Consider the following 20,868-nt stretch of genomic DNA (forward strand, 5'->3'; position numbering starts at 1 on the left):
TTCTGCCCTCTTTAACCCTCAATATTAGGACAAGTTAATTTCTCTCTCACTTCTATATTACACATCTTTTTTAAAAAAAGTCACATAAACATATGGACTGGCACAACTATAATCCTGCCTCCTGTCTCGGCAGAGTCTTCTGAGGTTTATTTCGCCCCTCCCTGCTGAAGTTGCTCTTCCATTTCTCAGGATGGTTCTTTCCATTTTTCTCAAGTCTCCTTCCATGCCTGGTACATATGCTAAAACATATACACTAATCTCGCCAGGTTACCTACCTAGTTAAGCTACTAAACTGGGATTGGAGCCCACATCTACCCTGACTTTCAAGTCCATAAGCCTTTCTTTAAGTTGCCTCTCTTCATCTCAACCTTACTGACTCACACTTTCGAAACATAATCTTACCTTCAGGTCAGAAGAGAAGCCATGGGACCAGCAGTAAGCGTAATGGCTATGTCATTGGACTCCCATGTAGTCGACCACAGTTCAAGTCTCGGGTCTGGTGGCTTAAACTCACGCCGGGTGCGTGTGCGTGCATGCCCAAGATCCCAAGAGGAAGATGGAGGAGAAGGGACTGTGGCGAGGCCATCCCCCCTGGGGGGTGATTTCTCACTTTCTGTCTCTCTCTCTCTGTCTTTCTGGCGAGCACACGCGCCCTATAGCAAAAACCTCTCCAAAAAATAAAAAAAAAATGAGAAGAGAAGCCATGAAGAACATTTAACAATCTTGATCAATCCCTCCCATCCTGAAAACATGTTCTTCTCTTGGTTTCTAGGACAGCATAATATCTTAATTTCCTCCTCCTCAGTGGTTGTGTTTTCTTGGTCTCTTCCTGATTCCTTTTCTCTGAAACCTTAGGCTAGATGTGCCTTCAGGCTCAGTCCTCAGATCACTTCTCTTCCCTGGGCACACTCTCTCCCTCAGGGAATTCGTTAAGACTATAGCTCGTGGTACACTATACATGCTGATGGACTTGCAAATTTATACTTCAAACCTAGACTTCTTTCCTAAACTCAAGAAATGTCAATTCAACATGGATGTCTAATAGATGACTTAAACTTGGGTATCTAACAAATATCAGATTTAACATATCCAAATCCTAATTTTTAATCTGCCCTCAGAAAGTTTGTTTTTCTCACAATCACTCCTATTGTAGTAAATGGCAACACCGTATTTTCAGTTGTTCAGGCCAGAACCTTGCAAATGATCAAGTCCTTTCTCTCAAACCCTACATTCGATCTGTCAGGCAATCCTGCTGGCTCTTCGTCAAAACACCCAGGGTCTGATTATGTTTTACCACCTCCACTGCTGCTTCCCTGGTGCAACCCACTATCATCAATTATCTAGATTATTGCAATTAACTCCTAACTGCTTCCAACCCACAATCTATTTACAACACTGCAAGCCAAAGCGATATTATTAAAATGAAAATCAGATTATGTTACCACACTGCTCAAAAATTTTCAATGGCTTCCACTTCATTTAGAGTAAAAACCAGTATCCTTACACTATAGCAAGTACCTAAACAATCCTACACTATTCTGCTCTATACCAGCTATGCTAGACCCCTGGCTATTCAAAGAATGTGCTAGGTATTATCCACCCTCAAGGTCTTTTCAAAATATGATAACCTGAGAAGATATTGTTGAAGAATGACTGCAGTTTCATACACTGTAAGAAGCAACTACAAAACACAAACCAATGAAATCATATCCACAATAGTGCAATAACAGCTGATAAAGGCAGAGAAGATAAAAACTTTATTTGCTTCCTACCATAAACTATAATAACTGACACAATGTTTAATACAAGGATTCGAGATAATCTAGAACAATGGATCAAACAAGCTACTAGATGATGTTAAGAGCTTCTGGTTAGTGCTGCAAGTAATAACTTAAGAGTCCATGGAGATAGAGATGCCAGTGGGCAAGGCAAAGCACTGGGTTGTTATTTTAGTGGATGTATGGGAAAAGGATAACGCAGCAGGCCTGGATTGCCCAAATCCTGAAAATTTCCAAAACATGCCAGTATTAAGGATTGGTCTTTGGTAAGGCTCCTGGGAAATAATCTCTGAGCCCTTGAAATATTCTGCTCATACCAGTAGTTTTGTGTGCCAGAAACCTTGAGCCACAAAGTATCAGTCTGTAAAGAGAGTTTCTGCTAACAAGACAAATGAATGTAGTGTGCTGAATCTGCTCTGGTGGGCTAGAATCTGAGCAGCTTAGGGAGGTCATACAGGTGCTGTTTGCCGATGTGACTGACCTTCAATAATCCCTGACATCAAGGCTCAGGTGAGATTCTCTGGTTGACAGCAACACTTTGCAAGTTTTGCTACATATTGTGGACTAGGTGCAACTCCACTTGGAGAGGACACTGAAAGTTTGCACTTGGCTTCACCTGGACTTTGACCCATGTAGTTTTTCCCTTTGCTAAATATTTAATCTGTACCATTTCATTGTGATAAACTATAAAGATTTGTATATCGGCTTTTCTGAGTCTTTTGAGTCCTTAATTAGAACCTGAGAATGGTCTTAAGGATCCCTGCTACAGTAAGTATCAGAAGACGGATTTGGGGAACCAGCAGTTAGCATAATGGCTATGTCGCTGGACTCCCACGTAGTTGACTGCGGTTCGCATCCCGGACCTGGTGGCTTAAAACTCGTGCCGGGCGCGTGTGCGTGCGTGCCCAAGATCCCGAGAGGAGAATGGAGGAGAAGGGATTGCGGTGTGACCATCCCCCTGGGGGGTGATTTCTCGCTTTCTGTCTCTCTGTCTCGGTCTGGCGAGCGCATGCACCCTATAGCGAAAATCTCTCCGAAAAAAAAAAAAATAATGCTGCTATGGAGATTGATACATGAGTTTTGCACAGGCAAAAATTTTTTCATTTCTCTTAAGTATAAAGAAATTAAGTAGAAAGACCTTACTTTTTAAAGTCGCGGTTCGCGTCCCGGAACCAGTGGCTTAAAACTCACGCAGGGTGCATTTGCGTGCGTGCCCAAGATCCCAAGAAGAGAATAGAGAAGGGATTGCAGCGTGGCCATCCCCCCCGGGGGGTGATTTCTCGCTCTCTGTCTGTCTCTGTCTGTCTGATGAGTGCACGCACCCTATGGCAAAAACCTCTAAAAAATAAAAAAGACGGATTTGTTAGAATAGCCCTGACTCACTAAAGCATGGCAAAAATAGAAAAAGGAAGGATGAGTGGGCAGGCCGTGGCAAACTTTTGACACCTAAATGGGTACCAAATCACCGATAGTATGAGCAGTGGCTACACTGTAATAGAAAGTTTTCAATGAAATTTAAAATGACCGACCCAAATCTCAAGGAATTGATACATTGGATACATTAAAAAATGCAAAATAACAGAAACAAGCTAAGCACACAATCTAAAGGTAATTTAATGGCTAAAACAAAAGTAGAATGTTGAGGTGAATCCTGAGTCTCAAAGTTTAGATTTTCATAAGCTAATAATGATTGCTAGCCCCAGGGCTACCACCCAAAGAAAATGTTAAACTGAAAATATAGAGAGCACTTGTGGACCTCTTGTCACCAAGAAAGAAGTCCAGGTGGTGGAGTGACAAAACAAAGAAACTCTGAAACCAGGGATTACAAAGAAGGAGTTATCTCAATTTATGTATTGGTATCATCAAGTTCCTGAAAAACTTTTAGTAAAATGAATTGTGACTGGCTTCCAGGGACAGCATCTTTCTTTTTGAATGCTGGTTAATGGAGAGATTGCTTAGGTTGATAAAGGACCTGTAGCTTAATACTGAAAAATCACAGACGGCATTACATAGCCCATACACACAGTAGGTGGTTCCCATAGAGCTAGCCTGTCAGCTTGAGTAAAAGTCACTGTCAAGTTTATTTAGAAAAAAAGGAGCTGTCCTTCCTCTCTTTAAATGCCAAGTAGTACTTGCCAGGCAGTGGCTGTTACACTGTATATGCAAGCCATGGCAGATTGGGTTTATAATCATCAGGATGTTCATCTACTTCACAGGCCCCTCTACTCAGATCATGGTAAACGCTGTTACTAACAAGGTCCTTTTTTTATTTGTTTGCTTTTTTTAGGTTTTTATTTCTTGTCATAAAGTGAATGTGCTCGTTAGAGAGAAACAGAGAGAGGGAAAATGAGAAAATATCCTCAAGGGGAAATGGCCATACCACAATCCTATCTCCTTCATTCTCTTCTCAGAGTTTTGGGCAGGCACTCACATATACACCCAGAGTAATTTTCAAGCCTCCAGGTGCAGGACTTGAACTGCATCAGGTCATGTGGCAGTCCAGCACCTTAACCCCCATGCCACCTGCTGGACCCCTATGGAGCTCTTTTACAGAGGCACTTGATGTAATCTAATTGCTACAAAAATCAAGCAGTAATTCAAGAAGTTATGTCAGATTTGCCATCTCAAGTTTCTTCCTATGGGGTCTCTCAGATGATAAGAAAATGAGAGTGATTCACAAGAGAATGGAGAAAGGCAAAAGAGATGGTCATAGAAGTTATCCAAGCAGGGTGTAGTTTTGAATGATTAGTAAGGAATGGGATAAGTAAAGTAGACAATGATACAGGGTTGACACAAAGGTCTTAATTTAGCATTATCCGAAATTGAGTGGACCAACGAGAACACTAATAAATATACTCTACCTAACTTGAAAGAATGTTTAAAAAAAAATTGGAGGCAAAGATGGCAATTAGGAAACTTATTTCAAATCTCCAGTGAGGACCCAGCAAGTTAATCAGGACTAGGATTAGTAGAGGAACCAGGGATTTCTAGCTTCAGAACTCTGGCTAGGGGACGGAAGCCCATATGTGCTCATGTGGGCAAAACAGGGGTAAAAATGAAAACTCCCAGGATTCCCTAACATATAGAGAAGTCTACTGCACTGTGAATCCAAAACTAGGTAAAGTCCTAACAGAGGCTACAGTTAGACCCTGAGGATAAAATAGCTGATGGGATTATAGTAAAGATGTGATGAAAATCAGAATTTCTGAACAGACTACATAAAGTGATTATTTCTAATTAACCTGAATATGTTACTGAGAGGAGTATTGTGTCTGACTAGGGAATGCTTCAGCTACTTTATTACAGAAAACATGTTTGCCTTTGTATTAATTGGATATGTTAAATGGTAACCAACAGAATTTTCCCCGACTATGCAGGTTATTAATTTGAAGTGTTGTGGAGAAACAAAAAGAGTATCATTTGCAGTGATGACCTGTTACAAGTTAAAGTACTGCTACCAATACATTCTCTAAACAATGGTTCTGTGTAGCTCATGAGAAGGTGGATGGTTCCTTAAATGCTAACAGTAGGTTATTGAGACATGAATGAAGTAGCATCGCCTACAGCAGTCCCTGATATGACTTCAACAGTGCCAAAAATAAAATGAATTAAAAGAGACTGATACACAATGAATGATCTTGTAAAAAAAATTTTTTTTCACTCCCAACTTCAGAAACAAACCAACTGCCATATGCCTTCAAGTGGGAATGACCCGAATTTACAATTACTGTTTTGTCAGAGGGTTATCTGAATTCACTATCTTATAGTTATAATTTGCTTAAAAGGGATTTTGACTTGCTGAAGTTCTTAAATGTGAAAATACACTACATTGATATTTTGTCAGTATCAGAAATTAAGAACAAGGTAAGACTCACTTAAATATAGTGGTAACACACATGAATACCAGAGGCTAGATGATACAACAAACGAATGAATACCCAAAGGTCCACCCAAACTAGGAAATTCATTGACTAATCTGAGCAGGAGTTATCCATGACATTCCACAGGCAATTAAAAAATACACTGCAGTTACTTCTTGCCCTTGGAAGTGAGCAAGAAATACTGTATTTAGTCAGGCTATTTGAGTTTTATAGGACACAAATTCCACACATGGAACGAGTGCTAGTTTTATTTTATGGAGAGGTTTTCTTTGCTATAGGGTGTGTGCGCTCACCAGACAGACAGACAGAGACAGAGAGACAGAAAGCGAGAAATCACCCCCGAGGGGGGATGGTCATGCCGCAATCGCTTCTCCTCCATTCTCCTCCTGGGATCTTGGGCACGCATGCACACGTGCCCGGCGTGAGTTTTAAGTCACTGGGTCTGGGATGCAAACCATAGTCGACTACATGGGAGTCCAGCAACATAGCCATTACGCTAACTGCTGTTCCCATGAGTGCTAGTTTTGATCCCAAAACTACTCAGAAAACATTTGAATGGGATGCCTAAATGAGAGCAGGCTAGATCTGAATTGCAGCAGTTCAGTCAATGCCTTTAGGTCCTTATGATCCACATTTACATGATTTTAGAAGTAGTAGCAACTCATACTTACATGGACTGCACTTATGGCAGAAGCCAGAAATTGCTGCATATTCTCAGCAGCAACTACTGGGATCTTGGACCAAAAAGTTCCCAGACAGAGAAATACCATACACCTTGTAAGAGAAATAATTATTGGCTTGCTGTTGGACACTAACTGATAATGCCTCTATGACCAAAGGAAATAATATAATTTTTGAAACCTGCAATACTCAGAAATCTTGCACAATGTCAGAGAAACATACTAAGAAGGAAGGCAGTGCCAGGAAGAGTTCATAACACAATGGAAATGGATTAATAGGCATGTGCTCTTTGATGAATGAAGGTTCTTACTGGATTCAGAAGCAGGTAGGCTAATTTCTTCCAGACCAATTTTGGAACAATTCTGAGAAACTGTCAGATCCTACTGTCTTTGCTGTTGATCATATAGAAGCATTTTGTGAAGAGTTCTTAAGTGATCAAAGGAAAGGTTTATGGGTAGACAAATGACAGTTCCAAGGTGGATAGGCAGTATCTTGGAAAAGCTGCCACACTCTAACTTGATAATGTAAACTCTGATTGAATAAGGTAAGAATAAGCTTAAGATGCTCAACTGCATACTGTTTTCCTCATAGTGATGGGAATATACTAATGGATGGACGGTGTCCACTCTGAGTGGGCTTTATGTACCCAGTAATAGATAGAAAAGCTCAAAATACTGTGGAAGGATTCAAACAGAAGATACTATGCCCTCAACAAGCCACATGTCATCAGACCAAAGAACAGAATTTACACCTTTATCTAAAATAGAGCAGAAATACCACATCAAATGGACGTATGGTGTTAGAGCCCAACCTCAAGTTAATAGAGAATTGGAATGTGAAACTGAAGCATCTGTTTCTAAAATGAGAGGAGACAAAGGCACAAGGGCTAGCACACATGACTTCTAAATGTGTGCTAATCCTCAAGATGAGGGAGCAGGGAGAGTCCCCACTTCATAGATTTTCCCATGTTTCTGAAGGACATGGAGAAGAAAGTGTAGGAGAGGATACTATTATTCCTATACAGTTCTTACCCACATCACCTCAATTTTTTTCCTACCTACTGCAGTGGTACTAGGAGCAGGATCTTAACTGTGAGTGACAGAAGCAGGGATAATCTCTAAGCAAGAAATTTATATCATACCTTTAATCTGTCAGAACTCAGGGCCTAAGAGGACAGGTTGCAACTTCATCCCATCAAGAGAAACTCTACAGAGTTCACCGTGACTGCAGTTTTATTGCCTAGTGGTCAAGATAGTTCATTAATTCTGGAACTACATAACTCAACCTGTAACTCATTACCTAAAATGGAAATGGATGGAGGGAAGCACCTGGTAGATTACTATTGCTGCAGGTAATCTGGTTAGTACATACCTTCCAAAGGTGAGCAAGTTCATATTTCTGGGTATCTGAAGTATTAGTTTCTTGTGGCTACTGTACCAAATTACACATAACTTGGTGGCTAAAACAAAAAGGCCAGCAGAACCATGCTTCTACCAGAGGCTCTGGAGAAGAATCCATTCTGTGTTTTTCTCCTAGCTTCTGGTAGCTGCTACCTGAACATTCCTTGTCTTGGAGCCTCATCAATCAAATCTCTGACTCCATCTTTACATCACCTTCTCCTCTTTGCCCTGTAGGAGGCAAATCTCCCTGTTTTACTCTAGGAAGGACTGTTGTCGCCCAGAATTATCGATGAATATGTTATCTCAAGATGCTTAACTCAGTTATAACTAAAAGCACTCTTTTTTTCCAAATAAGGCAACATTAAGAGGATGTAGGAATTAGAATGTGGACATAGTCTTTGTTACCATCCAACCTGCTATAGTTCACCAACAGGCCTCTAAAATTCACTTTTGTGTCACATGCAAAATGCATCTACCCACCCAAACATTCCCAAAAAGTCATGGCCCACTATACTATCAATCTAATTCCAAAACCTCCATTTAAAACTCACCCTTAGGTACAAAATCTCATCAACTAAATCAGGAATGAATGAGAATCTCGATTATGACCATCCAAGAGCAAAAGTTCTCTACATCTATGGACCTCTTAAACTAGAAAACAAGTTTATCTGCTTCCAAAATACAATGGTGGGACAGATATAGCATAGACACTGATGCTGAAAGGAATAAAGGAGTCACTAATCCCAAGCAAGTCTAAACCTCAGTGGAGGAAACTCCATTAGATTTCAAGGTCTGAGACTAATCTGTAATTTGGGTTTCTGTCCTTAAGCCCACAGTGGCTCCAAAGGTCTCTGGTCTCAACCTCTGCCTTTGCAAACTGCGTGGCTATGTCTGCATCTACCTCCACGTCAAAGCTGTGATTTTTCATATAGATGGATCTTCACATGAGCAGCATATTACTCCATACCACCTAGCCAAAGATGTAATTTGAAGATGGCAATAACTAAAAGAAAGTGGAGACAGGGTTGGGGAGAGACAGTTTTCATATGTTATTAAAGGTATAATAAGTTAGAATTAGAGTACTGTAGTTTTAGGATGTTAAAATATAATGTCCATGGTATCCATGAAGAAAATAGGTATAAAATATACATAAAAGGAAATGAGTAGAGAATTTAAATGTTTCACTCAAAAAACAACTAAACACAGAAGAAGACAGTAATCAGGGACTAAGCAAAAAAAAAAAAAAAAGCTATAAGGCTTTCAGAAAATAAGCAAAAAATGACGGAAGTCTTTCCTTTACAGAAATTAAATTTAAATTAATTAACTCAATCAAAACACGGAATTGTGGAATTGATTAAACAAAAAGCATGACCCAATTCTATGTTGTCTACAAGAAACTTATTTCAGTTCCAAAGACACAAATAGGTTGAACTTGAAAGGGAAAAAATATTTCATGAAACTAGTAATAAAAAAAATTCAACAGACACAAAAAAGTTATTTGTTGATGATAAAGTATAGGGCATTATCTTTGAATTGACAAATATGTCCTGTACTCATGCTTCAGAAGACCATTTTGTACACTGTAAAGATGTCTAGTGATTGATGAAATCCTGAAAAATGTAAAAAGGAAAAAAAAATGAGTAGGGTGGCTATACTAGACTAGTATTAAATAGACTTTAAATAAGAAAAGTTTGTAAGAGACAAAAAAAGACATGAATAAAAGGTTCAATTAGCAAGTAGATGTACAAATTATAAACATTTACATAACACACTATAGAAATACATAAAGCAAAAATTGACAGTATTAAAGGCAGAAATAGATGGTTGTACAGTAATAGTTGAAGACTTCCATAGTCCACTCTAGATTATAGATAGAGTAAGTAGACAGAAATTAGAAAATAGAAGACATAGGGACCAGCAGATGGCATAATGGTTGTCACTGGACTCCCATATAGTGGACTGCAGTTCAAGTCCCAGACCTGCTGGCTTAAACTCACACTGGGCGTGCATGTCCAAGATCCTGAGAGGAGAATGGAGGACAAGGGATTCCAGTGTGGTCATCCCCCCCTAGGTGGGGAGGGTTGATTTCTTGATTTCTGTCTCTCTATGTCTCTCTGTCTTTTTGGCAAGTGTATACACTCTATAGCAAAAATTTCCCTTAAAAAAAGAAAATAGAAGATTTGTACTACATAATTAAGCAACTAGATCCACAAACACACACAGAATGCTCTTCCCAACAATATATTCTTCTCAAGTACACATGGGGACATTCCATAGGACAGACTACGTTAGGTCACAAATTCAATATCAGTACATTAAAAATATAACATACAAAGTGTCTTTTCTAACCACAATAAAGTTAGAAATCAATAACATTTTATTAAAAAAACTAGAAAATTTTTCTAAACTGTGGAAATTCATCAACAGACTCTTGAATCAAAGAACAAACACATGGGAACTTACAAAATACTTAGAGATTAATGAAGACTAAAACACAACATACCAGAACTTACGGTATACGGCAAAAGCAAGGCAGGGGGTAAATTTATAGCTATAAATGCTTACATTTAAAAAGAAGATTTCAATAATCTAACTTTATAACTTCAGGAACTAGATAAAGGACAAACTAAATTCAAAGGTAGCAGAAGGGAAAAAATAAGAATTAGAGCAAGGAAAGTAGAGAAAAATCAAAAACAAAAGTTGGGTCTTTGAAAAACTTAACAAAACAAACCATTAGCTAACGTCACAAAGAATTAATGTATTAAGGAATGAGAGAAATACAAAATCACCATTATAATACCATAATAAATCATTATAGCCAAGTTCCACTAATGGATGTTAAATTATTAGACAAAAAAAGAATAGGATATTCATATTGAAAGATTTCCACTAAGAATTACAAAGGGAAAAACAGTAACCTCACAGTAGAGAAATTCAGTGGATAACACTATAATCAAGTGATCAAGGTTAGCATGACCAGTAAGACAACATATCAACATCATTTATTCCTTGAAATGATGCTCTGAGGCAGGCATATCATGATTTACTACAATATGTATAATAAAACCCAGATTTTCTCAGACTGCAAAACTATAAAATGTTAATCATTTTACTAAAACTAAGCACATTTTCTTTTCAATAAATTGATAAGTGAATTTGTTGAGGAAACGATTAAGGAGCTGCATTAATCGAGATAATTCTATCATTTGTGAAATATACCCAAAGTCTCGACAGTTACTTAGGAAGTCTAAGAAATTAGTGCAATAAGACTGTCTAATAGGATGTTCTCAAGTATGATGGTCATAAATTAGAGATCTAAAATAAGGCTAATATGTAGAAGGAAAAACAGAAAGGAACTGATACTGATACTGATACACAGTGGGTGGTATCAATAATGGTAGCAAATATTTTTGATAGTAATATACTAATTTTTATTTAATGTTATCTTAATTTGAATTCAATTTGATTTAATACGTGATTTATTAAATTAATTTAATAATGGCAACGAATACTGTTACATTTATTTAGTCATTTAACTATGATAACTCTATAAAGAGGGTACTATTATTATCTCCATTTTGCAAATAAGGAAACAAAAGCATGAAAAGTTGAGAAATTTGTTTGGGATCATTTACAAAGTGATAGAACCTGATATAGTACACTACTTCTCCAAAAACATGTTTAATTAATAGTAAGTGCCAGGTACTATGCTAAATTCTTTATATATCCTAAGGTTCATAACATTCCTGTCCAGAAAGTTTTATTCTGCCAATTTTCAAATGAAAAAACTAAGACTCTGATAGGCTGCCCAAAATATTGTAGGATGTCCACATGCTTGGTTTCTACCTGGTAACTGTCAAAAGTGACTCTAATCTAAGTGAATAAGACAGACGAATATGTTTCCCATCCCCATAAACATTTCCAAATGTCCTGAAGGGAGAAAAATTCTCAAAAACACAAGTTGTTAAAGGCTGTAAGGTGGGATATGAACTAAGGCCTGTGTAATTGCAAAGTTCTTTCCAATAGAAAACAATGTCCTGTGATGGAGTAGAGATTAAAACAAATGTGCAAAAACAGCATTAAGCATTTACAGCAATAGCCTACAAATGAGGAAACTAAAGTTGTAAATGGCTGAAAGCTAAAATATTATTGTTTATAGATTATTATTACATCTTTGTTGAATTAAGTAAGGCATAAACCATGGACCAATATGTAAAGTACCTCATTGTTGTCTATTGAGAAAACTGGGATTCAATTTATAACTGAGTGAGAACTACCATCTCTACGATGTTCATTATTCATGAAATCTAAGACAAAGTTACTGAGGGAGGGGTTAGACCTCTTCAAAAAAAAAAACTTCACAGACTGTCATATTTCTTAGTTTATCCATTTTCTAGTATTTTCACATCTATTTAGAATGCTTGTCTATCCAGTGCCATTCAATTTATTAGCACAAAGTCATTTACACTATTCTAATCAATAATTTATTTAATATGACATTTCAAACATGGCAAAATATTAAAAAGCAACAGTAGCATAATTAATAAGGATTGTAAATATATATTGGGTTGTGAGGAAAGTCATGATGCATTTTTGCATAAGAAAACATAAAAAAAAGTCATGACTTTCCAGAGTATCTAATAGTAAAAACATTCTCCCACATAAGAACATAGAATGAAACATCTCTACTTCCTCAAAAGATAAAATAGCTTTGGTATATAATCTTCAGATAACATTTAAACTTTTCAAAATCTTGTAATAATTATTAATATATAGGTATTACTGCAGTAGTAGCCTATATGCAATATTTTTGTTGTCTAATCAGATGTTTATACTTTCAGCATATACATCTCTGAGCAGACATGTGTGCACACTGCATACAAAAATTCAGTAAACTCTAGTAATCACTTACCTTTGCAATAATGACTTCTTTCTTCAGAATCTTCATAGCATAGTACTTCCCACTTGCTTTCTCTCGAACCAAAATAACTTTCCCAAAAGTGCCTTTGCCTAGTAGTTTCAAATAGTCAAAATCATTCATTGTCTGAAAAATATAAATAAAAAATATGAATTATTTAGCATAATTTATATTATAAATGTATATATTTTCAATGTTCACTAAAGAACAATTGTATGAATATTTTTTTAAAGGGAAGTATCTATCCCTCCTTTCTTCCTTGTCTTCCTCCTTCCATCCTTCTTCTTAGAGGAAAAAGAGGGATATACTTCTAATAGGTCTTTGCATCCAGCTTTAGCCAGCCTGGATAATATGCATGCACCCACATCCCTGACATGTCAGGGAGCCCTCAGGAAGAAACCTGGGACCTTCTCATGTGGGTCCAGGATCACTGAGCATTGCTTACCACTGTGCCACAGTAAATCAGACTCACACTGGCTGTCTCACTAGCAATCATGGATGCTGAAAATAATTTAAGTGGTTCTCAGATACTGGAGAAAATTATCTTTTTAAAGAGATTTTTTTCTATAGGGTACATACGCTCACCAGAGAGACAGAAAGTAAGTAATCACCCCCAGGGGAGATGGCCATGCCATAATCCCTTCTCCTCGAGATCTTGGGCACACACACACATGAACCCAGTGTGAGTTTCAAGCTGCTGGGTCCAGGACTAGAACTGTGGTCATCCATGTGGGAGTCCAGTGACATAACCATTAAGCTATTTACTGGTCCCAAAGAGAAAATTATTTTAAACTTAAAATTCCTCAACCATTACATAATCAAGTGAAAGAGCATAGAGGGAAAAAAAAAATCACTTTCTCTCATTATAAAGGACTCAGATTTTTGATAATTTAGTAGTGCAGCTAACCCCAGACATGATAATCAAAAATGTCCCACACAAACATTTCAAGTATGCCTAAGGGAGCAGGAGTAGCACATTTTAAGGCCCTTCACAGGTATTTCCAAAAGATAATGAAAAGATAAAGTATGAATTTATTTTGGTGCAAAAAAATCCATGAATTCATGTATGGTTTTCACATAATACACATTTTCCATGAACATTCTGAAGGTGCCCTGAATCTGAGAATGTATTTCAGCAAAATAATGGTGAAATAAAATGTAGAAAAAGATACAATTTAAAGAAATGTTAAGGATAACTCGGGAACTCAGTGAAAAGAAATCTAAGAAAGCCAGCAGTTTTAATTTCTAATAAAGGAACTAGAGCAATTTGAAGAGGAAAGAAGACAGCTCCAAGAATGTCTTCAATTAATTTGCCTGTTTTCAGTCTCATTCCTCATTCCTAAGTCAGGTGATCCCCAGTATTTTGCCAGGCAGAGCTCCCACTCACCCCTGCTTTGCTTTACTTATTCACATTCTTCCACAAACTTCCAGAATTTTGAAATCACTGGTCTACTAAAACTCCTCCCCAACCCAGCTTTTCATTTCTGTGGACTTGACCCTTTCTGGAATTCCCTTACTATCATTTTAATGCTCTTTTGAATGGAAGAGGAGGTACTGTGTATGTTCAGTTAACTTTAAGTTTAAACCAGTTTAGAGGTTTATGAATAACAAAGTTCCAAGTTTGCATTTATTCTACAATCAGAAGTCACCGAAGATTTTAGTGCCTTATAGAACTATTTTTCTGTTTATCATCCATCTGAAGTAGTGTAAGAAATGTGTCAAATCAATGACCTTAGCTTCCACCTTAAGAAAAAATAAAAAAAGCAAATTAACTCCCCGAAATTATGCCAATAAAATGAACCACTCAGAAAAAAATATTTGAGAATCTCAGACTAAAGTTGAATCAAAAAAAGAATAGGTATTTTGAATAGCCCTAATATTTCTTGGGAAAATTGAATTTGTGGCTAAACACCTTTAAACAAAGAAAAACTCTAAGTCCAGATGGTTTAGTTTCACTTGCAAATTCTACATATACTTAAAAAATATAATACCAATTCTATACAAATTCTGCCTGAAAACTCAAATAAGAAAATACTTCCTAATTCATTCTATGCCAGCAATTTCCTGTTACCAAAACCAGACAAGGACATTGTAAGAAAACTATAGACCAATATCTCTAGTATGTATACATATATTTCAAATTCTAAACATTTTCAAAATAAATGCTAACATTTTCAATGTTATCTACTGTCTATAATTTTGATGATTTCCCCCAAATATCATGCTATAATGTCATAACCATTCAACAGTATCTCTAGATCAAAGGAAAAGATAAGCACCAAAAAGACAACAAATAAAAGAACAAAGTACATTTATTAAGCCAACTAAAAAATCGAACATGTGGCTCTAAATATCTGGAATATAACAACAAAGCTCATGTCTTTTGGACGAACAACAGATATTATGTAGATCTAATTTCATTAACAGGCTTTTAAAAACAGAGACCACTATACATGGTGCCTTCAGAAAGCTCATGGAAAGTAAGTATTGAGAAAATCCCATGGGGCCAGCCACTTGGCCTAGTGTTTAAGGAAGCAGGATGCCACATGACCAACTATGGTTCAAATACTAATCCTTGCAACTTGAAAAACATACCAGGTGCCCCAAAACCCTAAAAAAGATGGAAAATGGAGGAGAAGGTACTGTAGTGTGACCACCTCGCATTGTGAGATGCTTTCTTTCTCTCTCTCTCTCTCTCTCTCTCTCTCTCTCGGTGAGTCCCTATGCCTTCTGGCCAAAGAGAGAGAGAGAGAGAAAGAAAGAGATAGAGAGAGAGAAAGCCTTTGCATAGAATTTCAATTTTTTTTTGCATGAAAATAAACTTGTACTTTAATTTCATTGTTTAATGAACTCTCTGAAATCCCCTCATAGGACCACAAAGCTATTTGTGCTAAGTGGTCTCCAAAGACAGCTGCTACCAATTCTCCCCTCCCAGTATGCACATCCCACTTGTCTCATGAAGAAGTAGAATGGACTATCCTCTCCCTAGGCTGACCATGTATCCTGCCTTGAACACAGACTATAATCAAAGAGATATTTTGCCAGTTTCAGATCTAGCCTGTGAGTCTGGCAGCTTATGCTTTCTCTTTTTTGGAAAACTCTTGAAAGCCAGCTCTCCTGCTGTATGAAAAGTCCAGGTTATCCTACTAAGGGGAGATGCCATGTGGGGAGTCCCTAGAAGATGAAATATCACATGGAGAGAGAGTGACCACATGGAGAAGAACCAAGGTGCCAAGCCAGCAGTCAGGCCCAGATATTTGAGAAAGGTTTTCTTGAATTTTCCAGCCCAGTCCATGTACTTACTAGCTGAAGGTAACTATTTGAGAGATCTTTGTGAGACCAGAAGACCTGCCCACTTAAGCCACAAATCACTAGAAGTATACACTGCTGTGTTCTCAGACATCAAATTTAGGTTTTTCTGTGGCAATAAATAAGGAAGAGAGAGTATTCCCATAACCAAGACATAATGTTAGTTTAGTGCTCAACATTTCATGTGAACGGTATTGTCCTCATTTTTCATCAAAAAGCAGTAGAAAAAAATACTTGCTATGTCCTATAACTAAATGTCCAAAAAAAAAAAAAAACCACTGACTTCTTGGGTGTAGAAATTAGAAAATAATTTGAAATTCTTTACAACATTTTCAAGTAAAGGCAATATAAAATTACAAAATACTACTATATTCCCTAAGGATTGCAATTCTTAGAAACAATGATGCTTAAAAAAATAAAAAAAAGACAGTCTTAACTCTGAATTTCATAGCTTCTGCTGATGTGATATCAACTTTAAAAAAGAAAAAGAAGAAGGGCATCTGTATGGAAATTATATAACATTAGTTAGAAAGTGTTCTATGTGACATAATCAAATAGTTTTCATATCTACTTTGACAAAACTTCAGAAATTAAAAAGGTATCTCTGATACTAAATGCTCATGTTCAGAGTAGGATACATAGTAATTATCTAGCCTTTTACATATAAAATATAAAACCTGTTAGAAAATATTTTCTGTTAGAAGAAAAGTTGCATTAAGACTTTAAAAAATGGAAGAAAAACTCTACAACTAATCCTAAGAATGGATTAGGGAAGTATATTGGTTATACTTTCCTTTACATGTTAATGTGGATGTTCTAGGCTAAGAGGTGCATATGTATACATACCAAAAGTTTAATTAAATGTATTCAAATCATATATACTTCGAGTAAAAGAAAAAAGCCAAGTGTCTAGTCCATAAATTATGTTTTTTTTTTAAAAAAATAATAAATAATTGATGAGGACTACAAAGATGTCTCAGAAAAGAATACAAAGGCTTTAGTGTACGTGGTCATGGCTTAGTCACAGTGGCGTAGGTGCTATGGCAATGGTAACCATGCTTGGAAGCCACGTAGAAGATCAGATGTTCGGATCCCAGGTGGAAGACTGGGGAGTTGAGGGGGTTATGGCTGATGAGACCTTATTAAGGGAGGGAGAGTGGGTATGTGTGCATGTATGTGCACGCACTCATGCTTGTCTTTTTGTCCTCCCACCCCCCAACACATGAAAGAAATTAAACTTTCTTTTTTAAAGTGTATCCCTGGTCCAAAAAGACAAATATGAGCCACATTCACAAGGAAAGAGCAAAAAGAAGTAAAAACGAGAGACTGGCTCTCATGAAGTTTATCCCTTTGCCTCCACCTCTGCCCACTTCCTCTGGTGTGCCTTCTCAGAGGAAGAGAAGGAGGATCCAAACAGTTAGATTATGATTTAGCAGGTCTTACCATCTCTTTTATTCCTTTATTCCTTACTCTTAGTCTAAATATTAGCCATTGCTTTGGATTATTATAGACAGACTTTGAGTGATAAAATCCCAAGAAGTGGAGTCAGACTTAATGAGAATGTAGCAGGCACTGCTTATACTTTAAACCTAAATCATGAGGTCGTGATCAGCAGCTCTCAGAGAGGCCTGCACCAGCCAATCAGAAATTAAGTAGAATTTTGATTCTCATTTGGACGTATATCCCTTCATGCTGTGCCCCCCTCCCAAACCTGACAGTCAATAAAGGCAGCCTGACAGTCAAGCTTAGGTATTTCTGAGTTCCCCCACTAAGGGAAGTTACTGCCATTCTGTTCTATGCCGGATAGCACTCAAGACCACACTAAGCATAGCTGCCATAACCAGTAGATATTGTTTTAATTCTATTACTAATTTTTTAAAAAATTAACAAAGAAAATATATCTTCTAAATTATCAGAAGAATATTATTTTACAATGTGTTATACTCTAAAATCGAAAACAATCCAAACTTCTACATTTCTTTTCATAACTTGATACTCATAAAGAATACCATTCTAGAAGGTTTTATCTTATCAAAGTGACAATATTTTACCACTTTTAACTAAGTCATTATAGAAGAGGTAGTATTCAAATGTTCTTTTTCTGCACTTTTTGCCATTTAAAACTATTTTAAATTATTTCATTCTAAACAAAATGAAATCAAGGAGAACAATGGAAATCAGACAGGGTTAAGACATTAAATCCCAAATAAACTCAAAATACTTCCTATTAATATTTCACTGTGAAGTCTCAGTTTTAGTAAAGGATTCTAAGGAAATATGCTTTATAAAGATGTTTAATTATCTTTATGAGGACAAAGAAACTACAAACTAACGATATAGCTAATATCCATTGAGACTTACTATATAAACATTTAACATGTAGTCTCTCACTTTAAACCTATAATTATATAAGTACTACTATTAGTCCCCCTTTTATTGATGAGGGAACTAAAGGATGCAAGGATTAAGAAACTTTCTCCATGGGACCAGCAGTTGGCGTAATGGCTATGTTGCTGGACTCCCATGTAGTCAACCGCGGTTCGAGTCCCAGACCCGGTGGCTTAAACTAACACCAGACACGTGTGCATACATGTCCAAGATCCCGAGAGGAGAATGGAGGAGAAGGGATTGCGGTGTGGCCATCCCCCGGGGGTGGTGATTTCTCGCTTTCTGTCTTTCTCATCTTTCTGGTGAGTGCACGCGCCCTATAGCAAAAATCTCTCAAAAAAAAAAAAAAGAAAGAAAGAAAGAAAGAAACTTTCTCCACTATTATACATATGGTGGAAACAGGACTTGAACCCAGGCAGTAGAACTCTGAGGGCCCAACTTTCTACCACTGTAGAAAGTAATGTTATGTTTAATGGTAATGTTAAAACTCTACTAGGCCAGCCAGGTGGCATGGTAGTGTAGGAAGCTGGATCCCACATGGCCAACTACATGGTTCAAGTCTCAGATCTGGCACCTTGAAAAAAATGCTAGCGTGTATGTAAGTGTATGCACCCGAAATCCTGATAGGAGAATAAAAGAGAAGGGACAGTGGCATGGCCATCCATATTCTCTCTCTCTCTCTCTCCAGGGAGTACACACATTCTATTAACAAAAATAAAACAAAACAAAAAAACCTAAAACCAAATTTTAAAAATGTCTACTGAACTCCCCCCAAAAGTATTCTATTACAAAATAAAATGAACTAATATCTAAGTACTGGGTAAGTGTGATGGTTCTCCATAATATTTTGACAAACGGTATAATCATAAGAGAATATCTGCTAGATTTATTTTTGGGGGTGATTTGATTATTAGCATAACAATAATAGCAATCACAGAGATTCAAAATATATAAACCAAGAAATAAGTTGCACACAGAAGTTGTACAGTGTACAATTAAAAAGCCTTACATGCTTCAGATATTTTACACTTCTTTGACTATCATACAGCTTAAAGACAAAATGGGATTTAACAGTATTTCAGATGATTCTTATATTGATTAAATTAAATAAAAGCACCTCTCAAAGACAGCACAAAATAAGCACAGCATAATTACTTGCAAGTGAGAATTAGTGATGGGAATTAATTTTGAGAAATGTTTGAGTCCCAGTGGCTTAAAACTCATGCAGGATGCATGCATGTGCATGCCCAAAATCCCAAGAGGAGACTGAAGGACAAGGTATTGTGACATGGCCATCCCCCCTCGGGAGGTGATTTCTGCTTTCTGTCTCCAGGTCTCTGTCTCTCCAATGAGTGCACACATTCTATAGCAAATATCTCTCTTAAAAACAAAATAAAACAAAACAAAACAAAAAAACACTTGGGGCATGTGTGTGTATGTGTCCAAAATCCTGAAAGAAGAACAGAGAAGGGATTGTAGCATGGCCAACCCCTTGGGGGAGGCTTTCTCTCTCTCTCTTTTTCTGTCTCCGATGAATGCACACACCCTCCAGCAAACTAGAAAAAGAAAAAAAAAATCATTCTTGCTTCATTCAAAGGCCTGGTAAATTTCCATATACATTTTCAAAATCCTACCATTCATTTGTCATAGCACTTCAAGATATAGTGGTATAAATTCCCCATTTTCAACTTCTAGCTGTCTACTTTATTTAATTAATCTGTTAAACAAAATTTTTAAATTCCACAGAAATAAACACTACATAGATGGTAGGGCTTGTTTTTTATAGGATTTGGGGTAGTCGATAGTCATAGCCTATCATCTCAGAGAATGAGATTAATTGGAATTTCATTTAAATTGATAAATATAGTCAAATTTCAAGTTAATTGTGCATACATGCACATATGTGCAAAATAAGCTTTCTTATCTCTGAGTAGGTAGATAAAGTAAGATTGTGTTTTTCTTCTTGACTGAGATTTTTTAAAGAGGGATATATTTATCTATAAGGAAAAAAAAAGGATTTGGGTTCAACCAACAAATATAAGTCCATGACAAAGAACAGAAAAGGTTCTCAGACCATTTGGTCCACCATCAAACATAGAATACTACTGTAATTAAAACAGAAATTACACAATAAAAAAGACAATTTATTCTTAAATTATGACTATATGAATTCACCAAGTTCGCAGTTAGCTTGAAAAAGAGGGAGGATTTGAACTTGGTCTAATTCCAAAAAGTTCTTAATCACTATGCCAATACCAAATTTCATAAAAAATTGCTTAAAAATTAGTGTTTTCTTACCTGAAAGATTAAATTACAACCCATTATAGTATATTAGCTATAACACGGTAAGTGGTATGCTTGCTTCTTTTCAACATCTCTCTCTTTAGGTTAATGTTTAAATATCATATTTTTTACATAATCAAGTTGCTTTTCAATTAGCAGTGAAAAATATAATTTACAATTCTCATAAAAATACAAACTGACACTTAATATTCTGGAAAACTGGAGAAAGA

General features: G+C 36.7%; 1 protein-coding gene across 6 annotated transcripts in view; it reads right to left on the minus strand.

Moving 5' to 3' along the window:
- AKT3 (AKT serine/threonine kinase 3) overlaps positions 1–20,868 on the minus strand; it is a 335,945-nt gene that overhangs the window by 127,243 nt on the left and 187,834 nt on the right. For all 6 annotated transcript variants that reach the window (XM_006157219.3, XM_014591111.2, XM_006157223.3 and 3 more), the window contains one exon: positions 12,653–12,784. In XM_006157219.3, coding sequence (XP_006157281.1) covers positions 12,653–12,784 — 132 coding nt within the window. The remainder of the gene's footprint in view (positions 1–12,652; positions 12,785–20,868) is intronic.

This window comes from Tupaia chinensis, unplaced genomic scaffold, assembly GCF_000334495.1.
Source record: "Tupaia chinensis unplaced genomic scaffold, TupChi_1.0 Scaffold000532_1, whole genome shotgun sequence".
Classification (NCBI taxonomy): Eukaryota; Metazoa; Chordata; class Mammalia; order Scandentia; family Tupaiidae; genus Tupaia; species Tupaia belangeri.